Source organism: Staurois parvus, unplaced genomic scaffold, assembly GCF_062004578.1.
Source record: "Staurois parvus isolate SC_StPar_1 unplaced genomic scaffold, SC_StPar_1.0 ptg000114l, whole genome shotgun sequence".
NCBI lineage: Eukaryota > Metazoa > Chordata > Amphibia > Anura > Ranidae > Staurois > Staurois parvus.
In genome coordinates, this window is record NW_028317910.1 from 2216599 (window position 1) to 2244359 (window position 27761).

The 27761-nt window shown below is 43.2% G+C and overlaps 1 protein-coding gene across 1 annotated transcript; it reads right to left on the minus strand.

The window, feature by feature from the left end:
• Positions 1 to 7251: 7251 nt before the first annotated feature.
• On the minus strand, positions 7252 to 27227 carry LOC149467362 (embryonic protein UVS.2-like). The gene is made up of 9 exons (XM_089671874.1): positions 27142 to 27227; positions 23508 to 23686; positions 23330 to 23414; positions 19916 to 20043; positions 15840 to 15952; positions 13441 to 13663; positions 11737 to 11858; positions 8333 to 8570; positions 7252 to 7500 (listed from the first exon to the last, which is right to left on the minus strand). Exons 1-9 carry the CDS (start codon positions 27225 to 27227, stop codon positions 7472 to 7474), a joined length of 1203 nt encoding a protein of 400 aa, XP_089528000.1. The 3' UTR covers positions 7252 to 7471.
• Positions 27228 to 27761: the final 534 nt, after the last annotated feature.

Genomic DNA, 27761 nt, shown 5'->3' on the forward strand with positions numbered 1-27761 from the left:
ACAGATCACGGAGATCGCTGGGGGCGCAGGAGAGAGTGTTCTGGGGGACGTCATAGGACACCCTCCCAGAACTGGCTGGCCGCAGTGCAACCATCATTCAGCTATCTGCAGTCGGCAACTAGTTAATGGGGTTTTGTGTGTGTGTGTGTGCGTGCGCCCGTGCAAGAGAGGTTGGGGGGGCGATGGTCATGGTCGAGTTCCTGCACCTATTTTCTGAGAGAAAAAAAAAGCCCATAATAGCACATTATGACATTACCCTGAGGGGGGGATAGGGGAGACAATTTTTATTTTTATTTTTTATTTTTTAAAACACGGTTTACTACCACTTTAATCAGCCATAAACTGTAATCCTAAAATCGGATGGTGTTTAGTTTGTTAAAGTTTCAAAAAGTCAGTCACATTAGCAAAAAGCATATACTAGGGTTCATTTACACCAGAAGTACTGGGCTCTGTTGCCCAATGTAGTGCCAACACAAATAAGAAGTAATTGGACTCTTCTATGGATTCCAATCACAGCCATGGTGATTGATTAGAGGCAGTACAGAGACTATTACTGGGCAGCAAAGCGTAATTACAGTGCTTTATATACTTGTTTGATTGAAATAATTGGTTGTGTCTTACGGTTCAGCTGTATGGGTTACAACATAGTAATTTCATGGTTTTACACAGGTTACATTGCAAATATGGTTTTATATATATATATATTTATTACACACATAGATATATATATATATATTACACACATATACACAATTATGGTGTTTAAAGTGAATCAGGCATATAAAAAGCTGCCAGTGCAGATTTATCAGCAAACATTAAACAAAACAAAAAAAAAAAAAGGGAAAATGCGCAATTCAATTTTGCAATTCTTTATGTACCAGCAACATCCAGTAGAAGATAGCTGTAGCACTACTCCCAGAGCAGCTGCTTGGTATGAGGGGTTCTCTGTTCTCCCACAACACTTGTGTTTTATAACCAGGTGGGAAAACATCTGAATAAATCCACGGATTAGATATGCAACACTACCCCCTAAGGAGCCACTGGATTTTGGGTCCCTCTATTTCCTGCACAGCCAGAAAAAAATGCATTTTCAGCAAACACAGTCAAGAACCCAGTCCATGGGCTAGCTTTTGTTATTTTATTTAAGAGGAAACAACTTGGATAGGGATTAGAGGTTATGGGAGGCCCAATTTGACTAGAAAGAATGGTCGAGGGCAAACTTCCTGCATTTGTGTACAAAACAAAAAAGGGACCCTGGATGACATTACTTCAGCCAGATTGGCATCAGTCTCTTTAAGGATCAGTAGCAAAGTTACTTTGGAGGAGCACTAAGTCTCCTGGTGTGAACTCACAAAGATTCAGTACTTACCCAAAGCAGCCAGCTGGGCTGGCATTTTCTCATTGTGTCCCAGAGCAAGCGATTAGGGTAGCTATGACACTGTTGCCATGAAAGCATGCTGGATATTGCATCTGGCAGCCTCCTCCCTTATAGGCACTGGGGGTAAAGAGGTACTCACTCTGTCCCTTGTATCCTACAGCTTTGCATAGGACTGCTTGTTCAGACCTTTTAGCTGTGCTAGTATTCCATGCTGAGCAGGGTTCCTTCTGGTCAGGACATGTTGTGCAGTTCCCTCTGTCCAACTTCTCCTTCCCTCCTTCTCAGCTCCAGCCTGGAGGCAGAAGCCCCCCTTCCCCGGGGATTCCCTCCCAGGCCTCACAATGCGCAACACTATCATCCGCCCAATCACCAGACTCCCCTCTCTCCCTCATCTTTATGGTCCCATCTGCCCCTCTGCCAGGCCTCCTATCTGGGATTGGTCAGACTCCCATGAATATGCAGATCTTGGACTCTACCCTCTAGCTGCTAGAATCTCATGGAAGACTCCAGAATCAGAGGGAGGTGCCAGAGACCTGACCTGCAGAGCCCTCCAGCTTGACTTAAAGTAACCCAAACAGACATGCTCACTTTACTACTGTGATCCATACTAAATTTGCCTCTCTAGCAGCCCTAGATAGTATTACATATACTAACATGACTATATTAACATATGGGAAACAGACTTCAGGAAACGTGATTGCCTTTTTCACAATATACTAGTTTATTTACAAAGTAAATGGAAAGGCACTCATATTAAAAGAACAGGTAAATCTACTTGCACGCAGCAAATTAATGGATGTAGTTACCAATCACCTAGGTACCGTAACAGATTAGCCTAGTAACAGCACTACTAGCAACAAACAGTATAGTAGTGAACCAAATAACCAAAGGAAGGTTTAATAGTAATGATAAAAAAACTTTAAAAATAATAAAAAAAAATGCTCATGGTAATCTCTCTGCCCTAAATCACTAACAGATGTATTGGAGTTCACTCTGTATATAGGAGTGAGGTACCTCTGGAAGGTAACTTCAGTATAATGGAGCCTGACCTGCAACTTCAGCCAGCTAACAGTGGGGCCCAATCTGTGTGGTGGTGCACTTTGATTACAATCCCTTTAAGGTTGCATGGAGTGAGCAGCTTGGAGCCATTAAGCAAATTGTTACTGCCTAACAGATTAGTACAAGATCACTAAGTAAGGACATCTGGAACCACTCACCAGTGTTGGGACTCAGCAAACCTTGTCCTGGACACGGAGTCTGAAGTCCGCAGCAGTCTGCAAGAACATGGTCCTAGTTCAAGGCTTGGTTCTCAGATTTTAGAACACCTCTGTGCTTGTTACTGGTCCAAAATACTTGAACTTAAACTTCAGACAAACCCTTTCAGAGCAGGAAAGGGAAAGAACATTTTCTTTTTCATTGCTGAACTTCTCAGTAGCCATTATCTACTAGAGGGAGCATGTGCAAGTATGCACATGAAACCCAGGGAATACATGCAGTATAATTTAGTATCAGCCTCTTGCAATCCACTGTACAGCAAAACTGGACTGGGAGAGAGAGAAGCAGCACAAAGAGCCAATCATATGAGTAGCAGTGCTTGTGACATGCTGATAGGAGGGTGCAAAGTGACATATGAGCGCATCAGTCAGCAGCCTATTATTCACTGTCCAGTTACAGGCTGAAGGAAGGACAAGACCTGAAAGTGTTACTTAATTGCAGCAGGGAGAAATCAGGCCTGCTGTCCTGCCAGACACAACTACAAAAATCCTAGGAATGAATGGGCAGAAACACAAAAATACTTTCCCTAGCAGGCAAAACTCCTCTCATAGGTACTTTATATGTATATTTACCCATTTTCTCCAAAATTCAGTCTTAAGGAAGCACAGGGGCGTTAATCAGACTTCCTGATCTACAGCTGACCAATGCAATAACATAGGGACCAAGTTTTACATTAACTGCTTGCTGTCCAGGACATTTATTTTACACACACACTGTGTTGCTTTTTTTTATATATGCGTTTTTTCCTGATTTTACTTTCAGACTTACTGGGTATATAGGAATCAGTTTGTCTTGGAGACAGACAAAAAGGGGTCTCAAACAAATGCCACTGGATACAATGGTAACATAGATACCATTGTTGTATTTCAGATGACAGTTGGCTATTGTTCTGCAACCATGGTTACCAATAGCTTGACCTTCTAATATGTATGACTTATGGCATGTATGATACAACAGTGCCATCTTGAGGTCAAATTGGGGAATGTGTCACCTATATATACATGACTGTGTAAAGGCAGAAAAAGGGACCGCACCCATGTGGGATTGGCTATCTATGCTTTCTAAATAAAAAGGCAACAGCATAAGAGGATTAGGAAGACTCTAAACATGACTCAACATCAAGGAAGATCTGATGGAAGAAGACGTTTTTTGCCCAATCTCCTGCAATTGCTGTAGAGTAAGCCTGGGTCCTCACGTTTCTTATGGCGATTGTGAACGCACTCTAACCTAAGTAAACTTTTCAGCGTATTACTAACATACACAGAACATATATTCCTTAAGAAGTAGGTAGCATTTTTGCTTGATATAGGTTTATCTGTCAGTCTTGTTTTGTATTCCAAATTGTAATTGTTTCTATGTACAGTATTTTCATTTAGTAAAAGCACATTAATACACTATGGAGGTCTACATTTCCTTGCTTATAATGCAGAGTAACCTTTACTAGACACCAAGCAAAACAATTGGGAGCTTGTTCGGGATTTGCATTAAAGTGATACTAAACCCAGGACCCTGCATTCACTTTATCTGGTCTCCCACAGTACACACAATATGGAAATGCATTTACTTTAGTAAATATAAAACTGCTAAATACCTTTTCTTCGCAGTTAGAGCAGTCTTGTGACTTCAGCAGAGCACTGGTTAAAGCTTCTAGGAGGAGGAGTTTTCTTTCTGCTCTAGGAGGATGTGAAACCTCTGACCTGTGATCAGCACAGGGCCAATTGGCTCTGTCCAGACATACACCCTCCCCCCAAAAAAAAAAAACCTGTCTAGCAATACACACTAAACTGAGCATGTGCATGTGACCACGAGTTCAGTCTGTATTAGAAGGTAATTTAAACAAGAGGCGGGGCAGAGAAGAAAAGATCAAACAGCCTTTTTACACAATGCAGAGGATTAGCCCTTTAAGCTCCACAATGAGTATAACAAGCCTTCTCTACTGCATATACAGACTGATTTTAGATTTTACTGTTGTGGGTTTAGTAACACTTTAAAGTTCAACTGAAGCAGACCTGTTTTCTGTGGTGTGTTTTGTGCATTGTGCTAACTAAAAATGCTGCATAAGCTGTTTAGGGAAAAATAAGGCTGCAGGAGGTTTCTGGTGACCAGGGAGCAGTATGCACTCTCCCAACCTGGGCCAGAAATAATGAGTGGGAGCCTATTGCTAAATAATTTGTAAAGTATGCTTCTCCCTTGAATAAGTCTTGGGGTGACAAAGTCTGAGATCATTTTGTAGATTTTAGCCTTGAAGGGTTTGATTTAAGTAAAAGCAGAGAAGAAGACAGTGTCCAGAGTGAGTTGGTACTTTTTCCATGCTCTCTATAAATCACAAGAGGGAGAAGGCAGAGGTGAAATTAAGGCATTAAAAGACCAGTTAGCAAGTTAGCAATTGCTTTGGAGTGTGTATGTTCAACGGATAGGTCAGGCTGATGATTTGCAAGAGCGGTGTGCAGCCTTCATAACCAAATCAATGTCTTAAGGAAAAAGAAGGGCTATAAATCTGTTAGTAAAGCCAGGGTACGTGCCATTGTCACATCCAAAACAAGGATTGTGAGGATGTGCTCTCCTCAAATGAGAATGAGGAGATAGATATTTCTGATGATCTTGTAGTGGGAAGGAAAAAAAAGTGTGCTACACCTCATTACCAAGCATAGGAAAAGGCAACATGATAAAGAGGATATGGCAGATGGAGAGGTGCATTACCACAACCCCAGAGATGTGAAATTTGATGTAGTAAGGGAGTTTACACAAACTGAACTCCATGAGCTGGCAAAACAAAAACAGGTGACTGGGGAACCCCTATTGATTTGCTCCTATGTGGGATGAAGGGACGGACAGTTGTTTTGTCAGGCAAGGAAGCAGTGGCTATGGGAGTGTTAACCCATGATCCTCAATTGTGTCAGGCCATGCAAAAAGCTCAAGAGTTTACTGTGAATTGTTCACGGTTAGGCCTCATGAGAGATAGGCTAGTTTGAGTATATGCTAATCCTAGCGATCTGGAAAATACCTACTCATGGAGAACGATTGGAGAAGGCGTGTCTAGGTTATGTGAGATAGGTTGTAGACCCAGATTAAGCATCAGTTGGGTACAGTGTTTGCCTATTGGGCTTGTGGTGTCGGGGGGTTAGAAAGGAGAAGTCTGACACAACAGTCATTCTTCTGCTCTCCTCCTGCTTGGACATCATAGAGCCGAATTCATGTAAAGGGGTTTAGACCCACTTTGAGGTTGCCATTTAAATGTTTATTCACGATTGGAATCCCCTGAAAGCAGCCTGAGTGTAAAGTGAGCTATATTGCTTTCGGTCTCAGTATTTGCTGTTCTCTCGATTCACCTAACGTATACCTGTTAATGTTTATTACTTCCCATAGAGATCTTACAGTAAAGTTGATCTCTGTGTTTTATTATAAAGTGTGCTTTTCATTGGTCCTTGCACTTACACTATTGCAAAGTGTGTCAGTTGGGGCTGAGACAATTCTTGGGGTTGAGCAGAGTAACGGAGTGAACAAACTTAAGCAGCCCCTGCGAGGGTATCGCTGCACCGATAAAAACACCTATGGGGAATTCTGAAGGGACCAGTTGAGCATCACTCTCCATCCAGCATCCAGGCTCTATAAGGTCGTTCTTGAAGTATGGAAAAAAATAGATGTTGCAATATGTCACCAACTTCTTCATTCCATGCCTAGAAGACTTTGTGCTGTCCTTACAAATCAAAGAGGTCATACAAAATACTAGATGTAGTTTTTTGGGGGGTGTATTCATTTTTCATAAACTAAAAAACTGAAGATTTTGTAATCCAAGTTATTAACCTTACTTTCATGTAATGAGATAAACAAATATGTTCCATTAAACTCTGTTTTGTAAAAATTTTTGAAAGTAGTTCTGGGTCTTCATTGAGATATTGATTAAATATTACTTTTCAAAAAAAAAAAAAAAAAAAACACAACACACACAACACAGGTGTACACTCGTACATGCTGAGAGAATAAATAAAATATCTAACACACAAAAAAAAAAAAAAAAAAAAAAAAAAAAAAGAACACTTTGAAAACACATTGGATCTCAATGGGGAAAAATCATGCTGGATATCTATACAGATATGGACTGGGTAACTACGCAAGGATGCCCCATCATTTGAATTCAGTCCTCTGTAGGTTGATCATTTTTCATCATAGACACGCCAAAAGTCAAAGTGAAAAAATGCAGCAGGCTAGTCCATTTTGCTGAAATTTAATTGCAGCAACTCAAATATGGTACTCAGTAGGTTTGTATGGCCCCCACATGCTTGTATGCATGCCTGAAAACATCAGGGCATGCTCCTGAGACAATGGACGGTGTCCTGGGGTATTTCCTCCCAGATCTAGACCAGGGAATCACTGAGCTCCTGGACAGTCTGCAACCTGGCAGTGTAGGATGGACAGAAATATGATATCACAGAGGTGTTCTATTGGATTTAGGACAGGCAGGCATGGGGGGCTATTCAAATGTTATCAATTCTTTCATCCTCCAGGAACTGCCTGCATACTCTCTCCACATGAGGCCAGGCATGTCGTGCACCAGGAGGAACCCAGGACAGACAGACACACACCTTTTACATGTCAAATAAAAGAGCTAAATATTTTATTTTTGATCTATCCATGTGCAGCTGCTGGTTGCATACAACCTGTACAAGACATCTTCAAAATGGGTTTCAAATACATAATTCCATTTTTTCTTTTAAGGAAGAGTTCAAAAATACATTTCACCATAGAAAGATTTAATTGAAATTCACCCTCTCCTTGAGCCATAATGACTTATGGGAAAAAACTGCTAAAATGTCTTGATTAATCATCTTCATTCTTCAGATCTTTCACTGTAAAATAGAATTACAAAATCGAATATAAATTATATAAGAATATCAAACACTAATCTTTTCCCCCCTAGTGCCCAATACTGGGACTGCTACATCACTTCTTGTTAGAGTGGCTACAGCTCTTGTACATTGGAGAGTCCTGGATCTTGAGTCTAGTAGCTAGTACATGCTGTGTTCCTGAGTTCCTGAGTGCCGATTGGACTACAACTACCAGAGAGCTGAATACAGAGGAACATTAGGAAAGTTTGTATATTCTACAGCAAGGGACTGCCTCACTCTTGGCCCAGGAATCAGAGCTTAAAATAGAGGGACTGCTATTCTCCTCCAGAAATATATTGTGTCCAGTACGGAGGGAGTCTACATAACAGTTCACCACAGCAGTGACACCAATTTCCACACTGGAATCACATCAGCATCTCTGCATTGAGACTGTCACTATCCAGTGATCTCAACTTCCATTGCTGACAGGCAGTAACTCTGCACTTTTCTGCAAACAGCCAAGAGCCTGGGCAAGAACCCTGTTCCTAGGAGGCTGTACTATCCATGGCATAAGCGAGTGGGCGGATTCTCAACTTTTGTGACAACACTATGCAGACACCTCCTAAACCTTCATTCTGTGGTCTACCCTTTCGAGCAAGCCTTATATAGGAGGTGTGAAAGAACCAATGTCTCTTGCATTATTTCATACTGTTGAAATATATCTGAACCCAGAGTGCAAGAGGTGTTGGGAGGCTTGCAAGGTTAGGGCAACCATAATCAAGCAGCCATTGCGGGTAAACATGTCATCTGGCCTTAGCAGTTCATTTGAAGTCCCTTTGCAGTGTTTACTTACCAAAGTAGTAAGTCACCAGGAATCCTTTATTTTGTTTAGACTGATCGCTAATGAAATTGAGCACCATTTGATTTCCATTTGAGAGTCTGCTTGGAATGGAGCGTTTACCACAATACATGGATTTCTGGGAGCCTCCGGAGCTGGATTTCTGGGAGCCTCCGGAGTACACAGTCAAGACGTCATGAAAGCATAGCCCATTTAGAGGATCCTCAAGCTCACATGAGCCAGACAACATGATCTAGGAGGAAGGCAGAAAGTATTGAAATACAGAAGAGGCTGCACACTACCATAGTCACATAAAAACAGTGGGAGAGTTCAACTGAAACCATTTACCTACCCCCCCCCAAAAAAAAAAAAAAAACACCAGCAAAGCATGGGAGTTCTGAAGATTTCAAGCAGTATGCATGTTCTGTTCTAAAGATACTGCTTCATACTTTTCAGTGTTCCTCTGTCAAATAGATAGTTAGGCCCCTTTCAGGTTGGGTGGACTCAGTTTTGGTAAACAGCGGATCTGTCTGCTGATCAGAGCACAGTGGGCAGATGACAGGTCCATTTTGGATACAGACAGGCAGCTCTGCTCTATTGGCAGCCAGGAGTAAACTCTGTTGTCCATTCACACCCAACTGACCTCTGATCCGATCAGTCTAGATGGGGGGGGGGGGGGGGGTGTTTCAGATCCCCTTATGGTTTTTAGCAGACCGGAGGTAAGTTGTTTTAACCACTTGCCGACCGCAGATAGCTGAATGACGGCTACACTGCAGCCAGCCCGTTCTGGGAGGGCGTCATATGACGTCCTCCCAGAACGCGCTCTCCTGCGCACCCCCGGGGGCACGCACCCGGCGATCTCCGTGATCGCTGTGTCCTACGGACACAGCTGATCACGAGATGTGGTAAAAGGCCAATCACAGCAGCCTTTTACCACGTGATCAGCCGTGTCCAATGACACGGATCACCAGGAAATGCAATTGCCGGTTCTCGGCTGCACTTTCCTCACGCTGTCAGAGCGTGATGAAAGTACTGCCGAACTGGCAGTTGTGAGAGCAGGGATCGGCACCGATCGGTGCCCAGCAGTGCTGCCCACCAGTTCCACCCACCTGTGCCCACCAGTGCCCCCCACCGGTGCCCATCAGTGCAGTCCAGCAGTGCTGCCAGTCAGTGCCACCAGTCAGTGCCCAGTAGCTGCACCAGTCCGTGCCTGGCAGTGACGCCAGTCAGTGCCCAGCAGTGATGCCAGTCAGTGCCACCTATCAGTGCTATCAGTATCCATCATCAGTGCCACCTATCCGTGCCACCTCATTAGTGCTGCCTATCAGTACTGCCTCATCAATGCACATCAGTGAAGGAGAAAAATTACCTGTTTGAAAAATTTTATAATAGAAACAAAAACTTTTCAAATTTTTTGCACTTTTTTTCGTTTATAGCGCAAAAAAAATAAAAGCGCCCAGCAGTGATTAAATACCAAACGAAAGCTCTATTTGTGAGAAAAAAAAATTATAAAAATTTCATATGGGTACAATCTTACATGACCCCGCAATTGTCAAAGTGCAACAGCGCTGAAAGCTGAAAATTGGCCTGGTAAAGAAGGGGGTATAAGTGCCCGGTAGGCAAGTGGTTAAAGGACACAAGTCAGTTTACACCTGCTGGTCCATAGGGGTGAATGGACTGTATGACCAGCTTCCCCTGAAAAACTGACAGGTGAACCTGATTGGACCCTTTATGTGAAGGGGAGCTTAAGGTGGAAGGATTTGCTTTTATAACCTGAGCAATATTATTTAATATATATATATATATATATATTTTTTTTTTTTTTTTTTTTTTTTTCTTTAAACACACATTCATGACAACAGGAGGAGCAAGGCCATCACCTTAGGCTGCTCCCATTATTTGGACTACAAATACCTCCCACTCTCCTCCTCTCCATTACATAAGGAGAAGGTATTCTGTAGTTTAATAAAGATAGCTGAGAAGGTTGATGAGATTGAACTGAAATAAAAAAGGTCAGCAAATTACAGAACTTTATGCAGGACATTGGATATCTTTAAAAAAAGAATGCTAGTGCAGCCACCACACCTAAGAAGACTTGGTAAGCTGGATGAACTACATTTCGGTTTTGACACACTGCAAGTCTGAAATCTTATTCAATGAGTTCAGGCTACAGTTGCAATGGATGCTTGAAAAGCTCTCTCAGAATGGAAATCCAAAGTTCCCGCAGATGCAAAGCCATTCCAGCCATACCACTGGATTGATGCTTAAGCATTGTGACCAGAGTTGGAACCTGGTCATTGCAATGCACTATGGTGCCCAGCTGCCAAGAATGGTGCTGGGCACAACCAAAAAACAGAAGATGGCTGCCAGATGTAGGGGACACCACACCAAGAGCAATCAAGTTGCTTGCTCCTGACTCCTGAACTTTGTGAATTACCTGCTCCTGACCTGACCCCTGATTTCGGCGCTTTACTTAAAGTGGTTGTAAAGGCTCAAGGTTTTTACCTTCATACATTCTATGCATGAAGGTAAAAAAACCCTTGTGTGTAGCAGTGCCCCCAGCCCTCTCAATACTTACCTGAGCCTCATCACAATCCAGCAATGTCAACAACAGTCTTGGTTGGCCTGGGTCTCTGCCTCCTCATTGGCAGAGAAAACAAGTCTACCTTTATTGGCTCCCGTGCTGTCACAGACTGAGCCAATGAGGAGAGAGAGGGCAGGGCCAAGCCACGGCTGTGTGTGTGACTGGACACACGGAGCAGCGGGTGCTCCCATAGCTGCTTGCTGTGGGGGCACCCAACAGGAGGGAGGGGCCAGGAGAGCCTGCGGGAGACCCGAGGGGGATCCAGGCTGCTCTGTGCAAAACCACTGCACACAGCAGGTAATTATAGCAGGTTTGTTCTATTAAAAAAAAAAAAAAAATCTTTGGAATCGCTTTAATGTTGACCCCTGCACTCTGCATTGCCTACGCCTGACCCCTGCACTCTGTGCATTGCTTACACCTCACTGCTATGCTTTACACTCTTGACCAATAGCAAAATAGGCCAAATTTTTTCATTTAATTATACCCTTTTAAGCCCTGCCCACTGTTACAGCAATTTAGACCCCCACAAATTTATGGCAGCACAAATATCGTGCTGCATCTTTATACCTTGAATGTCTACCTCATGTGATAAAATCACAATCCAATTTTTTTAACAAGCCCTAAACAGTTCACAGATGTTTGTGGCTACAATTGAGGGTGTGGTTTTGTGAGCAGGTTTGAAAGGGGGTATAGTTAGTAGGGTGTCCTGGATTTTATTTTAATAATCTGGTAACCTCAATTCAGGGGAAAAAAAAAAAAGGGGGGGGGGGGGGGAATAGAATGATACTAAAGTGAAAAACAAAAAAAAAACCAAAACAAACAAAAAATGTCTCACCTGATATCCAACAGGTGCAAGTATTGTATAATTACAGTTCAGGTTAGGTGGATATTCACCAGTATTGTACCCTGGAGAAGTGATCTGTCTTACAGCACCAGAGTAAAATCCACCACATTGGACTGCAAGAGGAAAAATGTCCACGTTAGCTTATAACTGCTCAAAAGACCCAGAAAGATTAAAACAATGCAAGGAAGGGCAATGTCAGATTTGAGTCAGGATTATTTTTTCAATTCAAGATCGATTAGATTTGTTTTCCTCACTTCCTTTGTAGTCACTGGGACAGAAAGAACAGAATCTCCCTAAATTGCTGCAAAATAGAAGCTTTTTACCATACGTGAACATAATGTCAGATTTTCTTTCAGTGTGCAGTACATTTTCTTCCCTGCAAGTGGCACTCAGTCTGATTGGTACCAGAGCCTGGAGAGAAAGTCAAGGGGAAACATGGTTTATTGGGCCAATAGACCACTGTTCTGATTGGCTACACTGCAGCCATGTGACCCTTGGCAGCCATCTTGGGTCAGCAGGGTCCCTGCCCCCAGGTTTTGGCACGCTTTATGTGGCTAGTGTAGAGACTCCGCTTGTTATGGAAAGTTTTGGATGAGAAAAGACAGGCTAGGGACTTGCTACCTGGAAAGAAACCTCCCTGTTGGTAATGGACTGGCCAAGCTGCACTTCAACTTCTGGTACGGATGCCGTCAGCACTCAGCCACATCTTTGGCTGCAATGAACTGAGTTGCTTCCATAAGCAGTGCTTTGCCCGCTAGGGTGTCTGTATATTGGCATTCTGCTCAATACAAAGATTCAAGCTTTACTGCATCCAAAATGTGTGTGTGTTCACTACTGCCCAGGGGCAGACTGACAACTCATGGGGCCCCTGTGTCCTTGCCCAAACTCAAAAAAGCCTATAAAAAAAATGTACCAGGGGCATCTCATGGGGCCCCCTACTGACCCCGAAAAAAAGCCTTGCATGATCAGAAGCAAAAGAACAACCCTGAAGAAGATAAATGGAGAAAAAAAAAAAAAACACCCCACACTACACTAGTACGTAGCTACTTAATTTGCCTTTGTCAAAATTAGCTGCTATAAGCTGGGTGAACATTAGTTCACCAATATGCTTGGCAAGTTGAAGAAAAAGGTTCATAATTACCATATAAGCATGGCACTACCGATAGGGTATACAGAGGGTTCCCCCCATAATAGATATCCCTGTTCCTTTGTACTGCGTGACCTGTGGCCATTCAGTAGATTTCAATGGGCACCCTGCTTTTAATGCTGCAAGGGGACATGGGGTAAGATACCCCAACTCAAACTATACTGTCATGTCAGGGTGTGACAAGTTCAAATCTTTCTCCTCTAGGGCCTTTGTCATTTGAGTCCTTGTTAGAAAGAATCAACCCTCCTCTTGTCCATGAGACAAAACCTGATGACAGATTCCAACCCTTCAACTATATCCAAATCGTGAGTGAGGTTCTAACCCAATCCAGTCCTGGAAGTCGTGCCTGGATTTTATCACTGGTCAGAGCTGCATGTATAGACTCTTCCAGTATATGCCAAAAAGCCAAGCCCTTGACCCCAGCAATGATTCCATTTGCATCAGATTTTTTTTGGCAATACAACTGGTACAATGACTTCAGACTTCTAATCTGTCCATTTAAAAAAAAAAAAAAAAAAAAAAAAAACGACAAACAACAACTTATTCACCGGTTTTATATGAAGCAGTGAATCCTGCAGAGGGATCAGATTCATGGCTGACGAATTCAATAAGCATTTGGTCTGTGGAGGAAATTATTGTAGGATACTGAACAGTTCCACAGGCTCTGTCCACTAACAAGGGGTAATTCTTGGTGGGTCCATCATAAATCACCATGTAGTTAGGGACACACTCAGTGTTCTGGATATTGAAATATGTGAATGTGAGGGCAACCTAAAATGAAAAAAAATGTACACATGTGAAAGCTGACCCGGTACATTGAGGCAATGGTTTACAACAGTTACATGAATCTGTTGCCCACACCGACATTTGTTGTTTGGAGCAAAGTCAGTTTTCTAAAGCATGTGTAAACATGTAAGCTGAAGTGCATGCATCTGTTGGAGACGAACCTTTGGGATTATATACAGAGGTTCTTTACGTTACAGCAGTTTTACAAACTAAAGGGGCCCTATACAGCCAACCCCCCCCCCAAAAAAAAAAAAACAAAAAAAACAAAGAAAAACACAAAATTTACTATGCTTCAATTATGAATGAACACAGTGAGTGATCAGTACCACTCATTGTGTTCATTCAGGAAAGGAAGGGTCTAGTAAAATGACATTTACCAGACCCTTCCACCACTCTCACATTGAAACATCCCATTGTGTGCGCTTGCAACTGCCGGTGGGAAGGAGAGAAAGGCAGCAGTGCAGGTGTGGGGGTGCAATAACTGGCAACGATCCCCTGTATGGCTTTCTTCAGCAGCTGAAAGCCAGCTAGAGGGAGAGGAGAATTGATTTCAGTAATAGATTTGGATCCATTTTTATTCTATTGTCCGTAGCATTAATATATTGGTATTGGTGGTGATCTTGAGACCTATTTTTTTAATTTTTATGTGCACGGTCCAACAAAGTCAGTTAGCAATGGGAAAGTGAATTCAACTCAACGCCATGAATGAATATGTATTAAATTACTTTAAAACAAATACAGCCAATCTTTCCAAATAAAATAACAGGACTTCCTAAAATATGAATTTGGATGTATATATTCTCCGATAATAATGAATCATTTTAAAAAAATTATTCTAAACAAACAGGTATGACAAAATGAAATGATTTACTTAACTAATGGAGAAACAAAATTGTTTGTCGTGTGCATCGCTACTGAGGTTCCAAGCGGTAGAAAGCCCACATTACAAACCCCATGTATCAAGGTCCCAATGTAACATACGACCTTTTCTACTGAATGCATGTTAATTTTAATTTGGTCTGGGAGTCATTGTGGATTGGTTCTATGGTGCTGACAAGGTCAGCAGTAAATGGAAGTAAGGAGGAACCAAACGTTCGCCACTTTAAACATTAGGTTTCAGGTACATTGGTGTAGCACCCTCTAGTATAGATAGTTTATTTAGTGTAGCTAGAGGCTTGCTAGAAGCCTGGGTGTGAGTCAGTGGTTTTACTGCAGGGCAGGCTGGAAGGCTCTACAGGTCAGCCCTCTGGTACCTTCCCCTGCTCTAGAAGTCATTAGACAGGGGTAAGGAGGAACTGATCAGCATATTTATGGGAGTCACTGCCAGACCTGGCTGGGATTGTTCAGACTGGCCCATATATATGACAGAGCCTGGTTAGCAAAGTAGGGTGGAAGATGGATGGATGGCTGGTGCTGCTGTGGGGCCCTGGAGAAGGGGGGGGGGGGTTGTGCCTCCAGGCTGGAGGAAAGCTGAAAGAGGGAGCATTACTTCTCTACAGTCCACTGGGGAAGGAATGATAGCCTGGAAAAAAAAACCCAGCCCCGTGGAAAGCCTGAAAGCAGTTCTACAAGCACAGTGTGCATATCTCCACACTCCCAGGGCACAAAAAGGCAGAAGTCTGTCCCCTGAAGACTTGCCAAAAACTTGCATTTAGCAGTCTAATGTTTAGCCAATCCCTTGCCCTGTGACCAGATACTGTAGCCAGGTGCACTGGTATTTTGTTCACTAAGGAGGACCAAGAGGTCCTAAAAGTTTTCACTGGAAATCCACTCAGGGAACACCAAATTCCTAGGAGGGGATCTCTTTCCTAAATACTGTTGTCAAACTGGCGGCCCTCCAGCTGTTGCCAAACTAAAAGTCCCATGAGGCATTGCAAGATTCACAGTTACAAGCATGACTCCCAAAGACAAAGGCATGATGGGACTTTTAGTTTTGCAAATGCTGGAGGGCCACCAGTTTGACACCCCTGCCATAACCCCTTTACCCTATCCAAGTTGAATTTCCTTATAAATCCTAAAAGCCAAGCCAATGGACTGTGTCTAGATACAAGTTGGAGAATACATGCCTGGCTGGAGGAAATAAGAGGGACCCAAAACCAGCTGCTCTCAAGATGGTAGCACTACATGGGTCCTATGAAATACTATTCGTGAAGAGATGTACCTGTCCATCAGGAACTCGGATCAGCCAAACACAGCCCGTGGTAGGATATTCAGTGGAAAAGTCGGTTGATGAGAAATTTCCCCATGTTTCATTCAACAACCTACTGCACACAGCTAAGAAGATAGCACAAGAAATGCATCATACATTTAACAAGTTCCATAATCAATGGATGAAAACTACAGGCAAAAGGATTAAAAAAAAAAACACCACACACACCTTTATTCTCCAAAAATAATCCATAGCCAATTATAATGGCTGAAGACCAGCATGGGGGGGGGGGGGGGGGGGGGGTTGGAGCTGGTGGTAAGGAGGGGCCTTCCGGGTGTCAGACCATTGGAACCAAGGTAAGAATTTGGGTCTTTAAATGGCCCTGTAATCCATTTTTCATGAAATGGTTTCTAAGGCCATTCACAATGCCAAATAGCAGCAGATGTTGGTAACAAGGAGTAGATTCTTGCCAGTAGTTGTGAACTCTGCCTGCACACATTGGGGGGAAGTTTTCAATATTGGAGCAGATAAACTGGAGCAGCTGTGCATAGCAACCAAATCTTTCATTTCCCAAGCTTAAATGTATATAGTAACCTAATTTTCTTTGTGTGTTCACACTTTTTTTTTTATAACTCATAGTCGCTATCATTTTCATGTACTTCTTCCATCTGAAGAACCTGGTTGATCCTGTCAGTCACCTTTCTTCCTTGTTCTAAACTGACCACACAAAGCAGAGAAGCTGATCTGTGTTCGTGTGATCAGTTTTCACTCTTTGGCTAGCCATTCAGGACAGGACATTGCAGACACAGCATGCCTGTATTGGGTAGTTTGTAAAGCCATGACACCCCTTGACCAATCACAGCTTGCCTCTTGAACACACCCCCTGCTCAAGCACAGCTTGCATCTTGCCTCAGGCTGGACAGACTATGAAATACAGCGTGTCTGCACAGTGTCCTGTAACCCTGCTCCTCACTAGCAAGAAGAGACACAGTCATGTAATAAAGATCTTTAAAGAATATGTAAACCCAATATTTCATATTCCTGATATGTGCCTGCTGTACCATGTACTTGTGTAGTACCCTCCTAGTTAGCTAGGGGAAGCTCAAGTTCCAATTGTTAGAGGCTGAATAGCAGCCAGGTGATGGCTAGCAGGGTCAAAGCGGAGAGGCTCCGCAGATAAGCTCTGAGACTCCCCCCTGCACTGGAATTTTGGAGAAAGTTGTAGAAGCAGTGGGTAGAGGTGAGGAGTGGCTAGTCTGCACTCTCAAGGGATCCTGGCCAATCCCCAAAAGGAGGCAAGGGGCTAGGACAGCCCTTAAGTGACCAAGCCTGCTCAGCAGCAGGCGAGTTTGGGTGGAAGATGAAGTGAGGCTTGAAAGCAGGAACCTGGGAGGGGGCCCAGATGGAGAGGGGCTCACCTACAGACAATAGATCCTTTGAGACAGGAAAGCTCAGGACTTCACCAGCCCCCCGAGTGAGGGCCACATATGCAGCAGGGAAGGAACGGCCCAGCTAGATGGCCTGGTAGCAGCCACTGGACCACCAGCAGCATAGGAGAAGGACTGAGTGAGTAGCACAGTACCTGCACCCTCTGGGCCAGTAAGGAGAAAGGCACTCTAGTGGGAAACTGGATTAGCTTTCTTAGTGGGAAAACTAGATTAGCTTTCTTATGCAGGACTGTTTCACACTGTACTGGCAGGCACTGAATCCCCTGCCCAGGAATTCATCCAGTACAGCTGGATTAGTAGAATGTGGGTTCTGGGGTGGTACTACAAGAGGTGCTGGCTAGCTCTCCAGAAGAGGATTTTTACTGTAAAGACTTCTAGTTCCAGGAAAGTTTGTCCTCTGTGGCCATTACCCTTGGGCATCCCATATACCCCTTACCCCATCCAAGCTGAATTCCCCTAATAAAATCCAAACAAGTTCAAAAAGGACTGGTTACGGTCTCCTGAATGCAAATCTGTAAAATCCATGTTGCCTGGCTGTGCAGGACTGTAGAGGGACCCAAACTTCAGCAACTCCTAATGGGGTAGTGCTACACCTTTATTAAAGTATCCTGTTCTTTGTATGAATTCCTTTGTGTGAAATCCCTGGTGTTCTTGGGGATTTGTAAGTTTATTTGTTGTGTTTGTTAAAGTCATGAGTATATCTAGAACACATTTAGATGTATTTAATGTGGCTTTTTAGGTAGCGGTTTGCAAGAAATGTGTGCATTTGTGAGACGTGTAGCACTACCCCATCAGGGGTTGCTTAAGAATTTCGGTCCCCCCTATAGTCCTGCACAGCCAGTCATTTTGAGGGGATTAGAACTTTGATAGGGTAAGGGGGGTATAGGATGCCCATGGGAACCAATATCGGACAACAGCTTCTTGAACTATTCACAGCTTCTCTTCTCTGAAGCAGTCTGTTGGCCAGCAGCTCCAGTCATCGCACCCAAGACCCTAGATGAACTCTTCACCAAGTAATCTGGAGACTTTCTTCCTGAACAGGGGATCTGGCTCCGGTTCCTTTAACCCCTTCACGATGGCACCCCCGGCCCTTTAAGAGTTTCAGAAGCCGGGACGGTGAGGTTCAGGGATCATGTGACCACCGAGACACGTCATGGCGGTCACATGATCGGGAAAGGTCCCGATCGAAAGAGGAGACTGGGACCTTTCCGTGAGTACCAGACGTGTGCTGAGAGCATGCAGGGCGCGCGCTCTCGGCACGTTTTTTCTTAATAGAATGCAAATGTGCGGCCGCTCGGCGTCTAGGCCCAGACACCGGGAGGCCACACATTTGCATTCGGCCGGCGTGAAGAGGTTAAAATGGGTAAAAGTCACTAGTAGGGGGCTAACCTGGTTTCCTGCCAGAGTGCTTTTTCCCCTATCCACCCAGGAGGTGCAGTTATACTCACTCAGATCCTCTCCTGTACTGCTTGCGGAATGGCTGGGCTACTCCATCCCTGCCATACAGGTGATCCTCTCAGGGAGCCAGTGAGTCCTGAAATGTCCTCCTTTTCAGCTCCAGGCTCGCAGGCAGGCCCCATCCCACTAGGCCTCCTGGCAGCCTTCTTCCTCCAGCCTCAGATCTTCCTGTTTCTCATTCCTCTCCTGCTACTGAGCAGGTTCTTCCACTTTTAAAGGAACTTCCAGCCCCTTGCCAAACCTCCTGTTGGGGATTGGGTGAGGTCCCTCAAGAGTGTAGCCAGCCACTCCTCAGATCCACCCACTGCCTCCAAGGCCCTCTTCCAAAAGCATCAGAGTAGGGGGGCTGGCCTGCAGAGAGTAAGTCCTGACCAGAATTTGACCCCTCTGGCTATCCCCACCTGAATTGCTAACTAGCTCCTTATTAACCATTACGGTCTAGCTCCCCCTAGCTAAACTAAGAGGGTGCTACACATGTACACAAGCACATCGTAACTTCAGTTTATGCAATTGTATTGCAGTTTTACAGAGGTATTCACAGAAGTAAATTCAGTTTTGGAATGACACTATGCTCTGTCACTTTTGTTAGCTAGCTGTCAGCTAAGTAGGAAAGCAAAGTGACATCTCACATAATTGAAAAAGGAGCTTCCCCTAACCCTCAGGAACCATGTAAACCCCACTGCACCCCTAAAAACCACCAAAACTCTTTTTTAGCTTTCCTTATTGACAATGTATGTCACTGAAAATCTGGACATTTTGCTGAATGTCACAGAAATTTCAGCAGTTAGTCCTCCAAGACTGTCATGGGGGTAACAACATTTCTGTACCCTGTTAATGTGTCCTGCAGTAACTAGGGGTCAGCAGGAAGATGCCCAGCAGCCACCTGGATCAGTGTTGGAAGCTCAGCTATACAGTAGAGCATAGTTTCAGCAGAGTGGCTGTCCGACAAGTAAATACAATGCTGCTGTCTATCCCAAGGTACTATCATTGCAGTCTTGTCAGTCCCCTGACAGGGTCACTTTGAAATATAGAAAGCATTTACATGTTAATCAGGCTGCAGGAAACTGAAGACATTTGCCAAGATTAGTCTATCAGTTTCACCATGTACAGTATTCTGTTAAAGCCACTTTGTGAATATCATTTAATCTAGAGCCTTACTCTATGCTGTCAAACCATACTCACAACAGTTATAGAGCTTGTTAACTTTTTTGACATCCAAAACAGTCAATCCATATCTTTGTCCAATGTCTGTATCTGGATTAGGTGTAGGTATGATTGTGGGCTCACTTGCATTAATGGTGAATGCATACCTTAAAAGAAGAAGTTTTACTTAAGTTTCTCTTATATAGTGCCCACATACTATTCAAACACATTACACAAGTACACAGAATCATTCACATCTGTCAAAACTTCTGAAGAAACTTAAAAAGGGATTAGTCACCAGCCATAGTGTTAATCGAACAAGATACATTGTTACAATGGCATGTGAAATTCTGTGGTATATATTAGGCAGCAAGTAAACATGTTGCCCCTGAATTTGATGTATTGAAAGCATAAAAAAATAAAATAAATGGGCAGTGTAGTTTGTTTCTTATGTGGGTGTATAGCTGCAGACTGGTCAGGGTGCCCATGTCCTATAATGGGCACAAGTAATTGAAGGTTACCCTGGTTTGATGAATAATATTTTGCTTTACATGGATGACTGGGTACATGGATGACTGGCTACACGTACATTACTTAATTTGTGGAATGACTGGGTACATGTACATTACTTATCTGTGGAAGAGATGGTACCAGGATGCAGTATGGTAAGAATGCAAGCCAGCAGAGGCAGTGTGATGCCTTGGGCAGGTTTCTGCTTGGAAACCTTGGGTCCTGCCATTTACAGCATGTGGATGTCACTCGACACGTACCACCCACCTAAATATTGTTGATGACCATGTATATCCCTTCATGGACACTGTATATCTGTATCTGATGTTCATTTTAAATATCTGCACAAAAGTTTTTGATTAATGTTTTATACAATTTGCAAGATGTCATTTGGATACAGTCCATGTCTGTCAAGCAACTAAACCAAGTTAAGCTATCTCACCACAACTGGACAAGCTATAGTGCTTACACTGCTGAAGCAGAACAGTATTCCCTGTTGGTGATGGCCTCTTTCAGCAGGACAATGCACCCTGCAAAAATGGTTTGAGGAAAAAACATTCCATGGAGATCCCACTTCACAATTTACAAGACTGAAAGTATCTATTATTGATGGCTTTGAGCCAGATATCACAGTCCTGACCCCTCAAGGCATGGACACCACTAGACCTGCAGTTTTGGCAGAAAAAGGAGGGACCTACTGAATATTAGGTGGGTGAGAAGGTATGGCAGATCAGTGCAGAGTGGGATTATAATCAGGATCACCTGCTAGTGACACTGTGGTGCTCAGTGTAGGGTGTAATTTCAATATCGACCAGCAGGTGTCTTTCAGTAGCCAAAAGATCCTAGTGTTCAGTCTCCACCTGATGCTGGCTACTAGAAAAAAAAAAAAAGTACACTATATGGTGCTCAGTTGCTCACCCCTGCAAGGACCACTATGTTTGTCCCAGGTTCCTCTCCATAATAGGTATAATGGCAGCCAAGCAATAACAGTCACTCCTCTGGCTCAGACAGAAAAATACTCAGTCTAGGGATTGCCTTTTGTAACTTGGATAGTAGACATTTACACGGACGGAAAAGTTGGTTTTGGATTGGTTCATGAATTTCAGCATACTCGTTATGTTAGGATGAATCTTTTTTGCAATAGGTTTTGTATATTCTTTAATTTTCAAAGTGATTCAAAATTTGAAGTTCGGAAGATTACTTCTATTTTTTTCTATTCTTTTCCATTTAATTTTCTATTCCATCCTATATAGCAGCTTAAGTAGGAATTATCTTATTTCGCTTTTGTACCTTATTGCAATAGGTTTCCATTTGAATTCATTTTCAAATTTGGTTTCGTAAGTAACGCATTTTAATGAATCCAAAATTCTATTGCGTTTTGGAAATTTGGATACATCTGAAATCGCTGAATATTGAAGTTTGCAACGAAACAAAAATTTCAGATGTCTATTAAATAGGGCACAAGGAGCTGTGGAATACTCCAGGCGCTTAACAGTAGGACACTCTTCTCTCTGCAGCTATTTCTCAGAACAGTCCTCAATAATAGCTCAGGAACTAGACAGCACTGGAACACCATGAGCAATGTTCCATGCCAGGCAGGCCTTAGTTTAGTGCAGCAGCAACAGTCACCCAGATCCTGCACTCAGGACTGTAGTCACATGTCCCTGGGTAATTGGAAAATATCTGCCTGACACAGGAGGGAGGCTAATCCCACTTTAGCTTCAGAGATTGTCCGAAGATAGGCCCCCAGCTCTAGTTTACCTGGGACCTCGATGAGCTTTTGGAAAGTGTCAGCTGGGCTGCTTGGGAGGGCAGCAGCCCTGCAGGCTGGGAACTTCTCCTGGACAACAGAGCAGCTCCAGGCACAAGACTACTTATGCTTATTCCCAGCCACCCTCCTTTAGGAATTGGCTGAGAAATTCAGGTGCCGATTTGCTTAATCCAGCCAACTACATCTAGAACTACCCAGAAGGCAGGTGGAAGCAGTCATACCCACAGCCAGTGCAACTGAGCAGACCAGAGCAATGACAAAATTTACCTAACCAACCTATCAATTTATTCTGGAGAGTGCTACAAGTATATAATATTTTACCTGGCTTTCCTCAGTATTTTGCCTGTGTGTCATATACCTGGTGATTGATGCGCTGTTCCTGCAGCTCTTGACCTTGATCCCAATTCCAACGGTAATGCTATACTCTACTGCTTCATACTGGTCCTAGTTCCGGATGCCAGATCTGGTCCCTTTCATGATCCATCTCCATGATATTTCTTGCATACTGTTTATCTATGTTCCCCCTTCATTTGTATATATTGTATTAAGATTGATACTTTAGGTATCCTGGCACTTGCTTCACTGTACATTTTCAATTTTCTCATGTAGGTGGCTTGCTGATGTTATATGGGTTTTTGCTTATTTATAGATCTTATTTTAAGCATACACAATCTAGTCCTTGCTTCCTTAACTGCCACACAAGGTTACCCCTGTTGCTGGATACTTGCACTCTGTATCCCAACATTGTGCTTTTGTTATGGATGAAGAAACCTCTTTACAAGTTAATATTGTAAACAGTATTTGATTATGAAACCAATTCAGGCAGAAGATGGCACTTTAGGTTTTCTCCCACATTTTCCCCAGAGACTCATTGATCCCTCTGATTTAAATACTGTACATGTTTGCAGGCCACAATAGCTCAAGCAAAAGTTTACACAAAAATAATCAGTGACTTCTCTTATGGGTGGCCAGGAAAGGGTGTGGTGTGTACCTGAGAATTTGGAGTTTATCCTTTTATGTGCCAAATACCCCTTGTCAAGAACTACCAGTGCCAAAAGCAGCATAATATGGATAAAATCAGACAGGAGAACAGATGTATTATGTTCAGGGTACCAATTACTGTTGACCGACAGCTGCTGCATTCGTTTTGTGACAGACACACTTGAACTTACTTGTCATAATGCATAACAGAAGTGTAGTCATATGGTAGGCCCAACATATCTCCTTCCGTCACCAAGTTAAAATTGTATAGAAGTTCTGTACAGCAAAAGAAAAAAGAAAAAAAAAAAAAAGTAATGATGATAAAGGATACAGGTAAAAAAGGCAATGTATATGGGAGGTGCTCCCTACCTGGAATGATATATTCTGTCCTAACGATGATATACTGATCTCTGTCAATTCGGGCATTTTCATGGTAAAATCCCAGCGCATGCTGTAGCTCATGTTGTATAATCGCTCGCTGCATACAGCCAGGTGAATAAATCAGAAGAGACTGTGCACCCCCAATTCGTCCAATGTATGATAAACAGCTAGGGGGATAGAAAACAAAACCAAACACCTTATGAAGGATGTAAAATGCATTTTTTGTTCCAGCAGACAAGGACCATTCAGAAGGATGGAAGGTGTATGTGAAGAGTGGTACTAGTGTAGTCTTCCACTTTTATGTTCACAGGATGTGGCAAGAAAAATAACTGTAGTTGTGGATTTTTAATAAAAGGACACTTACCCATTCAGTGATCCCGTGTGGTCCTCACCCAGCCATCTCTTTGCTGATCTTCGGGTTCCCAGCGCTGGCATGTTTACTGTGGGAAGCTGGCTGCGATTCCTTGTGGCTGCAGTGGGGAGCCTCCAGCAGCCTCCTGGGACCAGTGACATGTCCCAAGAGGTTGTGGGTAGGGTAAATCTCCCCTTTCACCTGGACAGTTTTAACAAGGGGGGGGGGGAAACAGGTACCTACCAAATCTAGGAATCTGCACCCCCTATCCACAAGGACTCCTGAATTGTGACTTTTTTGGGAAAGGCGGCTAGTCTGACAGCTCAGAAAATATTCAGATATCCAGTACCCACAAAAATGCTCATTCCAAGTTAAATATATTGGTTTTTGAGCACATTTTATAAAATGTGCTCTTTACTGGCAATGATCCAACCAAGCAGCATCACTGCTTTGTACCCTTCTTTAAAAGAAACCTTAAACAAGACAGCTTTACTCAAATTTGCACATATATGTATAAAATCCTGTTGGCTTTATTAGATGGTTCACAAACCTACAGTTATCCTACTCAGGGTATCAGTCACAGCACAGCTGCAGAATGTCATGTAGGATAGAGTGACCAGATGTCCCCTGTTTCAGGTGAGTCTTGAATTGCACTGTACTCCCATCCTAGCAACCAATCAGTTATTGGCCTAAAGCAGGAGCAGAAAGGGGAAGACTATCTGCTCCCTGCTGTATCCAGGGTTGATGTCACATGGTCTACCTGGTGCCGCCTCTCTGCTTATATAGACATTTTTGCAGGAGGCAAGGATATGGATTATGTGCCACCTTGCTCTTTGTGACATGACCTGCAGTGTACTTTTGGGCCAAGAGTCTGTAAGTCAAGACTACACTAGGTTACAAAGCCAGAACAAAAAGGTGTGTGAGCAGGACCAGCAACTGCCCCATGCACAGGTTTAATAGGGGTGGGAAACCACGTGGCTAAGTAAATCAATAGCAATTAAACACCAATAGCACTTTCTGATTTTGCCATATGGAACTGGATTGTGACCAAAGACCCCAATGCTGGCAGACCCCACTGAATGCAGCCTGGGACATGACCTGTCACATAAGCATGTTGGTGTTTGCCTGTGCAGAGACAGGGGGTTGCAGGAGAAGAGACAAGCTCCATTTGATTCCCTGTCCTGCAAGAATATGGTGCCTTCTGCAGCTGTACAGGAGCTAACACTAGAGATTAGAGAAGGAACTCACCAGACGGTGAACTGTGAGGACTGATCAGCAACACCATGCCAAGGTGCAGTGAGTAGGCATTTTCTTCCTAAGGGGAATTTTTGTTTGGAGGCATTCTGTGCTTTACTCAGTTTTGGCCTCATACATATTATGCACTTTTGACCAAGAACAAAGTACGATTCGTTGCTATCAAACCAAAAAGCACCACATGGTTAGCACAATTTGGCCATAACCAACATTTGATGTAGCCAGATTCACAGGTCACCATTATCCCTGTAAATTGCACATTTTCAAAATGGTTAGACTGGGTAGGCATTAGAGACCCTGATATTGGTAGAAACCCATTCAAGGTTCCATGGAGTGATATCACTTTTTGTCCTGTTCACAACAAACTAGGAGCATAGAAGAAGGAAAAAAAAAAAAAAAAAAAGGGTAGAGAGACTAATTACTAATTTGTGGGCATTTATTGGGCAACTTGAGTTTACAGGAAGACCGGCAATAGGACACAACACAGAAAGTCCACAGGGCAACAATGTACCACAGCATGGATAACTAGTCCATGGAATGGCATTATGGAGCAACAAGGGGGAGCTGACCCTCAGGGTATTAATAGGGTGGTAATATGGCACAGTGAAGAAAACTGTCCACAGGGCAACATGAAGGCACAGCAAGGGAAAATGATCCTCAGAGTGAGAATATGACAACAAAAAAGGTGAAATAGTTCACAAGGCAACAAGAAGGCATGGTAAGGGAGAATGATCCTCAGTGTAGTAGATAATATGGTGCAAAATGGAAACAGTCCATAGGGCCACAATAAGGCACAACAAGGGGAGCAATCCTCAGGGTGATGGGTAATAAGGCAAAGAAAAAAAAAAAAAAAAAAGTCAGGGAGGGTTCAGGCACTCGCACATAGGACACCGTAGGGAGGGTGCTGGGTGGCTTGTCCTGATTGGTCTGTGGAGGCAGGGTCTAAGGATCCTGTGCTGGATTCAGGGGGAGAGAACAGAAGGTGCAGGCAGAGAGGCAGCTAGGCAATGGAAGGCAGAGAATCATTCCTGGAAGGTGTAACCTCAGTCTGGGAGTTCTCACAGGCACAAGTAGCACACAGGGCTGGCAGCAGGAAAGATATAGGACAGTTTTCCCCAGCTCAGGTAAATATACCTGAGCTGGAATGCAATCTCCTGATCTTAGTAACCTGATACCAAGCATCAAATTTCCTGGCCAACAAGCTTCCCCCTCCCTCCGGTTCGTTCCTCATCAGGTCTGTCTGAGGGCAAGTCCTTTGTTCTCCAGTGGGGCACAGATGAATAAGCACATGCGGTGCTCGCTAGACCCTGGCATCTAGGGGGAAGCAATTCTGCAGCCTGTGTGAAGAGATCGATACACTGACCACAGCAGTGTATTGGACAGTCTGGTGCCCGGCACACAGGTGTGGTAAGGGGCGTGTGGGAAGCCAGGGCCCCATAAAGACAGAAATAAAAATACTTTAAGAATTCTAGCCTTCCCCTACACAAAAACAATTGTATTCTCTGCCAACATTTTATATGTTGCCATTGGAGAGTTACCACTTCCTGTCTAAAAAAACATGGTCAGCGGAACTGGGAGTAAAACAAAAAAATCTTTAACAGAGCGCTAGCTACCCGTAAAAACCTAACAGGCATTCAAGTCCTTACAGCCCGTAATTAAAAATACGAAGAAAGATTTGGCTGGACAAAAGTCTTTACTTTGGTTATAGCTTACGTGCAAAGAAGATTGCAACAATGCCTGCAACAAGTCATTGCCCCCACCCTCCAGTATCCAGACTTCTTACAACGGTTTCTATATACCAAGTCTTTCAAGTTAATTTATGCTAAAGAGTGCAAAATCTGGTGCAACTCTGCATAGAAACCAATCAGCTTCCAGGTTTTTATTGTCAAAGTTTAACTGAACAAGTCAAAAATTAGAAACCGGTTGGCTACCATGCACAGTCGCATCAAATTTTAGTAAATCTACCCCTTTGTGTCCAACTAGTAAGGAAATGCACCCATTGATGAGAATACCTACCCTCCTGAAGATGCAATGTCAATGTAGTCAGTCTCTGTGGTCCAATTGACAAACCGTACACAGGTCAGCGTTTCATATTCTTGCATAGCATTGTAAATTAGGGCCAAGTTGCTGTCCGCTAAATAAAATCAGAAGCATCCGGTTATACCTCTTGAACAACTCTGTAGAAAAATGCTGAATATTTAAACGACTTCTGTCCCATGAAAAGAAGATATTGTTTATAAAAGGAAGAGTTCTGACCTCAGCTACTGTCTAGGAAAACTGAAAAAGCAATAAAAACTGACCTGAAAAACAATGAAACCAGATTTTATTATAGGGCATATACACAATGGATCTTCAGTACACTTAATAAAATTCAAAATTCACTGTACAGCCCTGGCCAAACTTTTTGAGAATGACACAAATCTTAATTTACCTGCAAGGAAACAGGGGCAATCATTAATGCATCGAAAGAAAGAGGAAAAAAAAAAAAAAAAAAAAAAAAAAGAAGGATTCACAGGCAAGGATATTGCTGCTACCAAGATTGCACCTAAATCAACCATTTAAGAACTTAAACAAAAAAGGAGAGGTTCAATTGTTGTGAAGGCAGCTTCAGGGCGCCCAAGAAACTCCAGCAAGTG

What these genes read in the sequence shown, in the direction of transcription:
- LOC149467362 (XM_089671874.1), bottom strand. Translation starts at nt 27,227, where the DNA reads ATGCAAGAATATGAAACGCTGACCTGTGTACGGTTTGTCAATTGGACC. An exon ending in TTGCACCTGTTGGATATCAG is followed by an intron (nt 8,571 to 11,736) that starts GTGAGACATTTT and finishes CCTTCCTCCTAG; the next exon opens with ATCATGTTGTCTGGCTCATG. An exon ending in CCTGGTGACTTACTACTTTG is followed by an intron (nt 7,501 to 8,332) that starts GTAAGTAAACAC and finishes TCTATTTTACAG; the next exon opens with TGAAAGATCTGAAGAATGAA.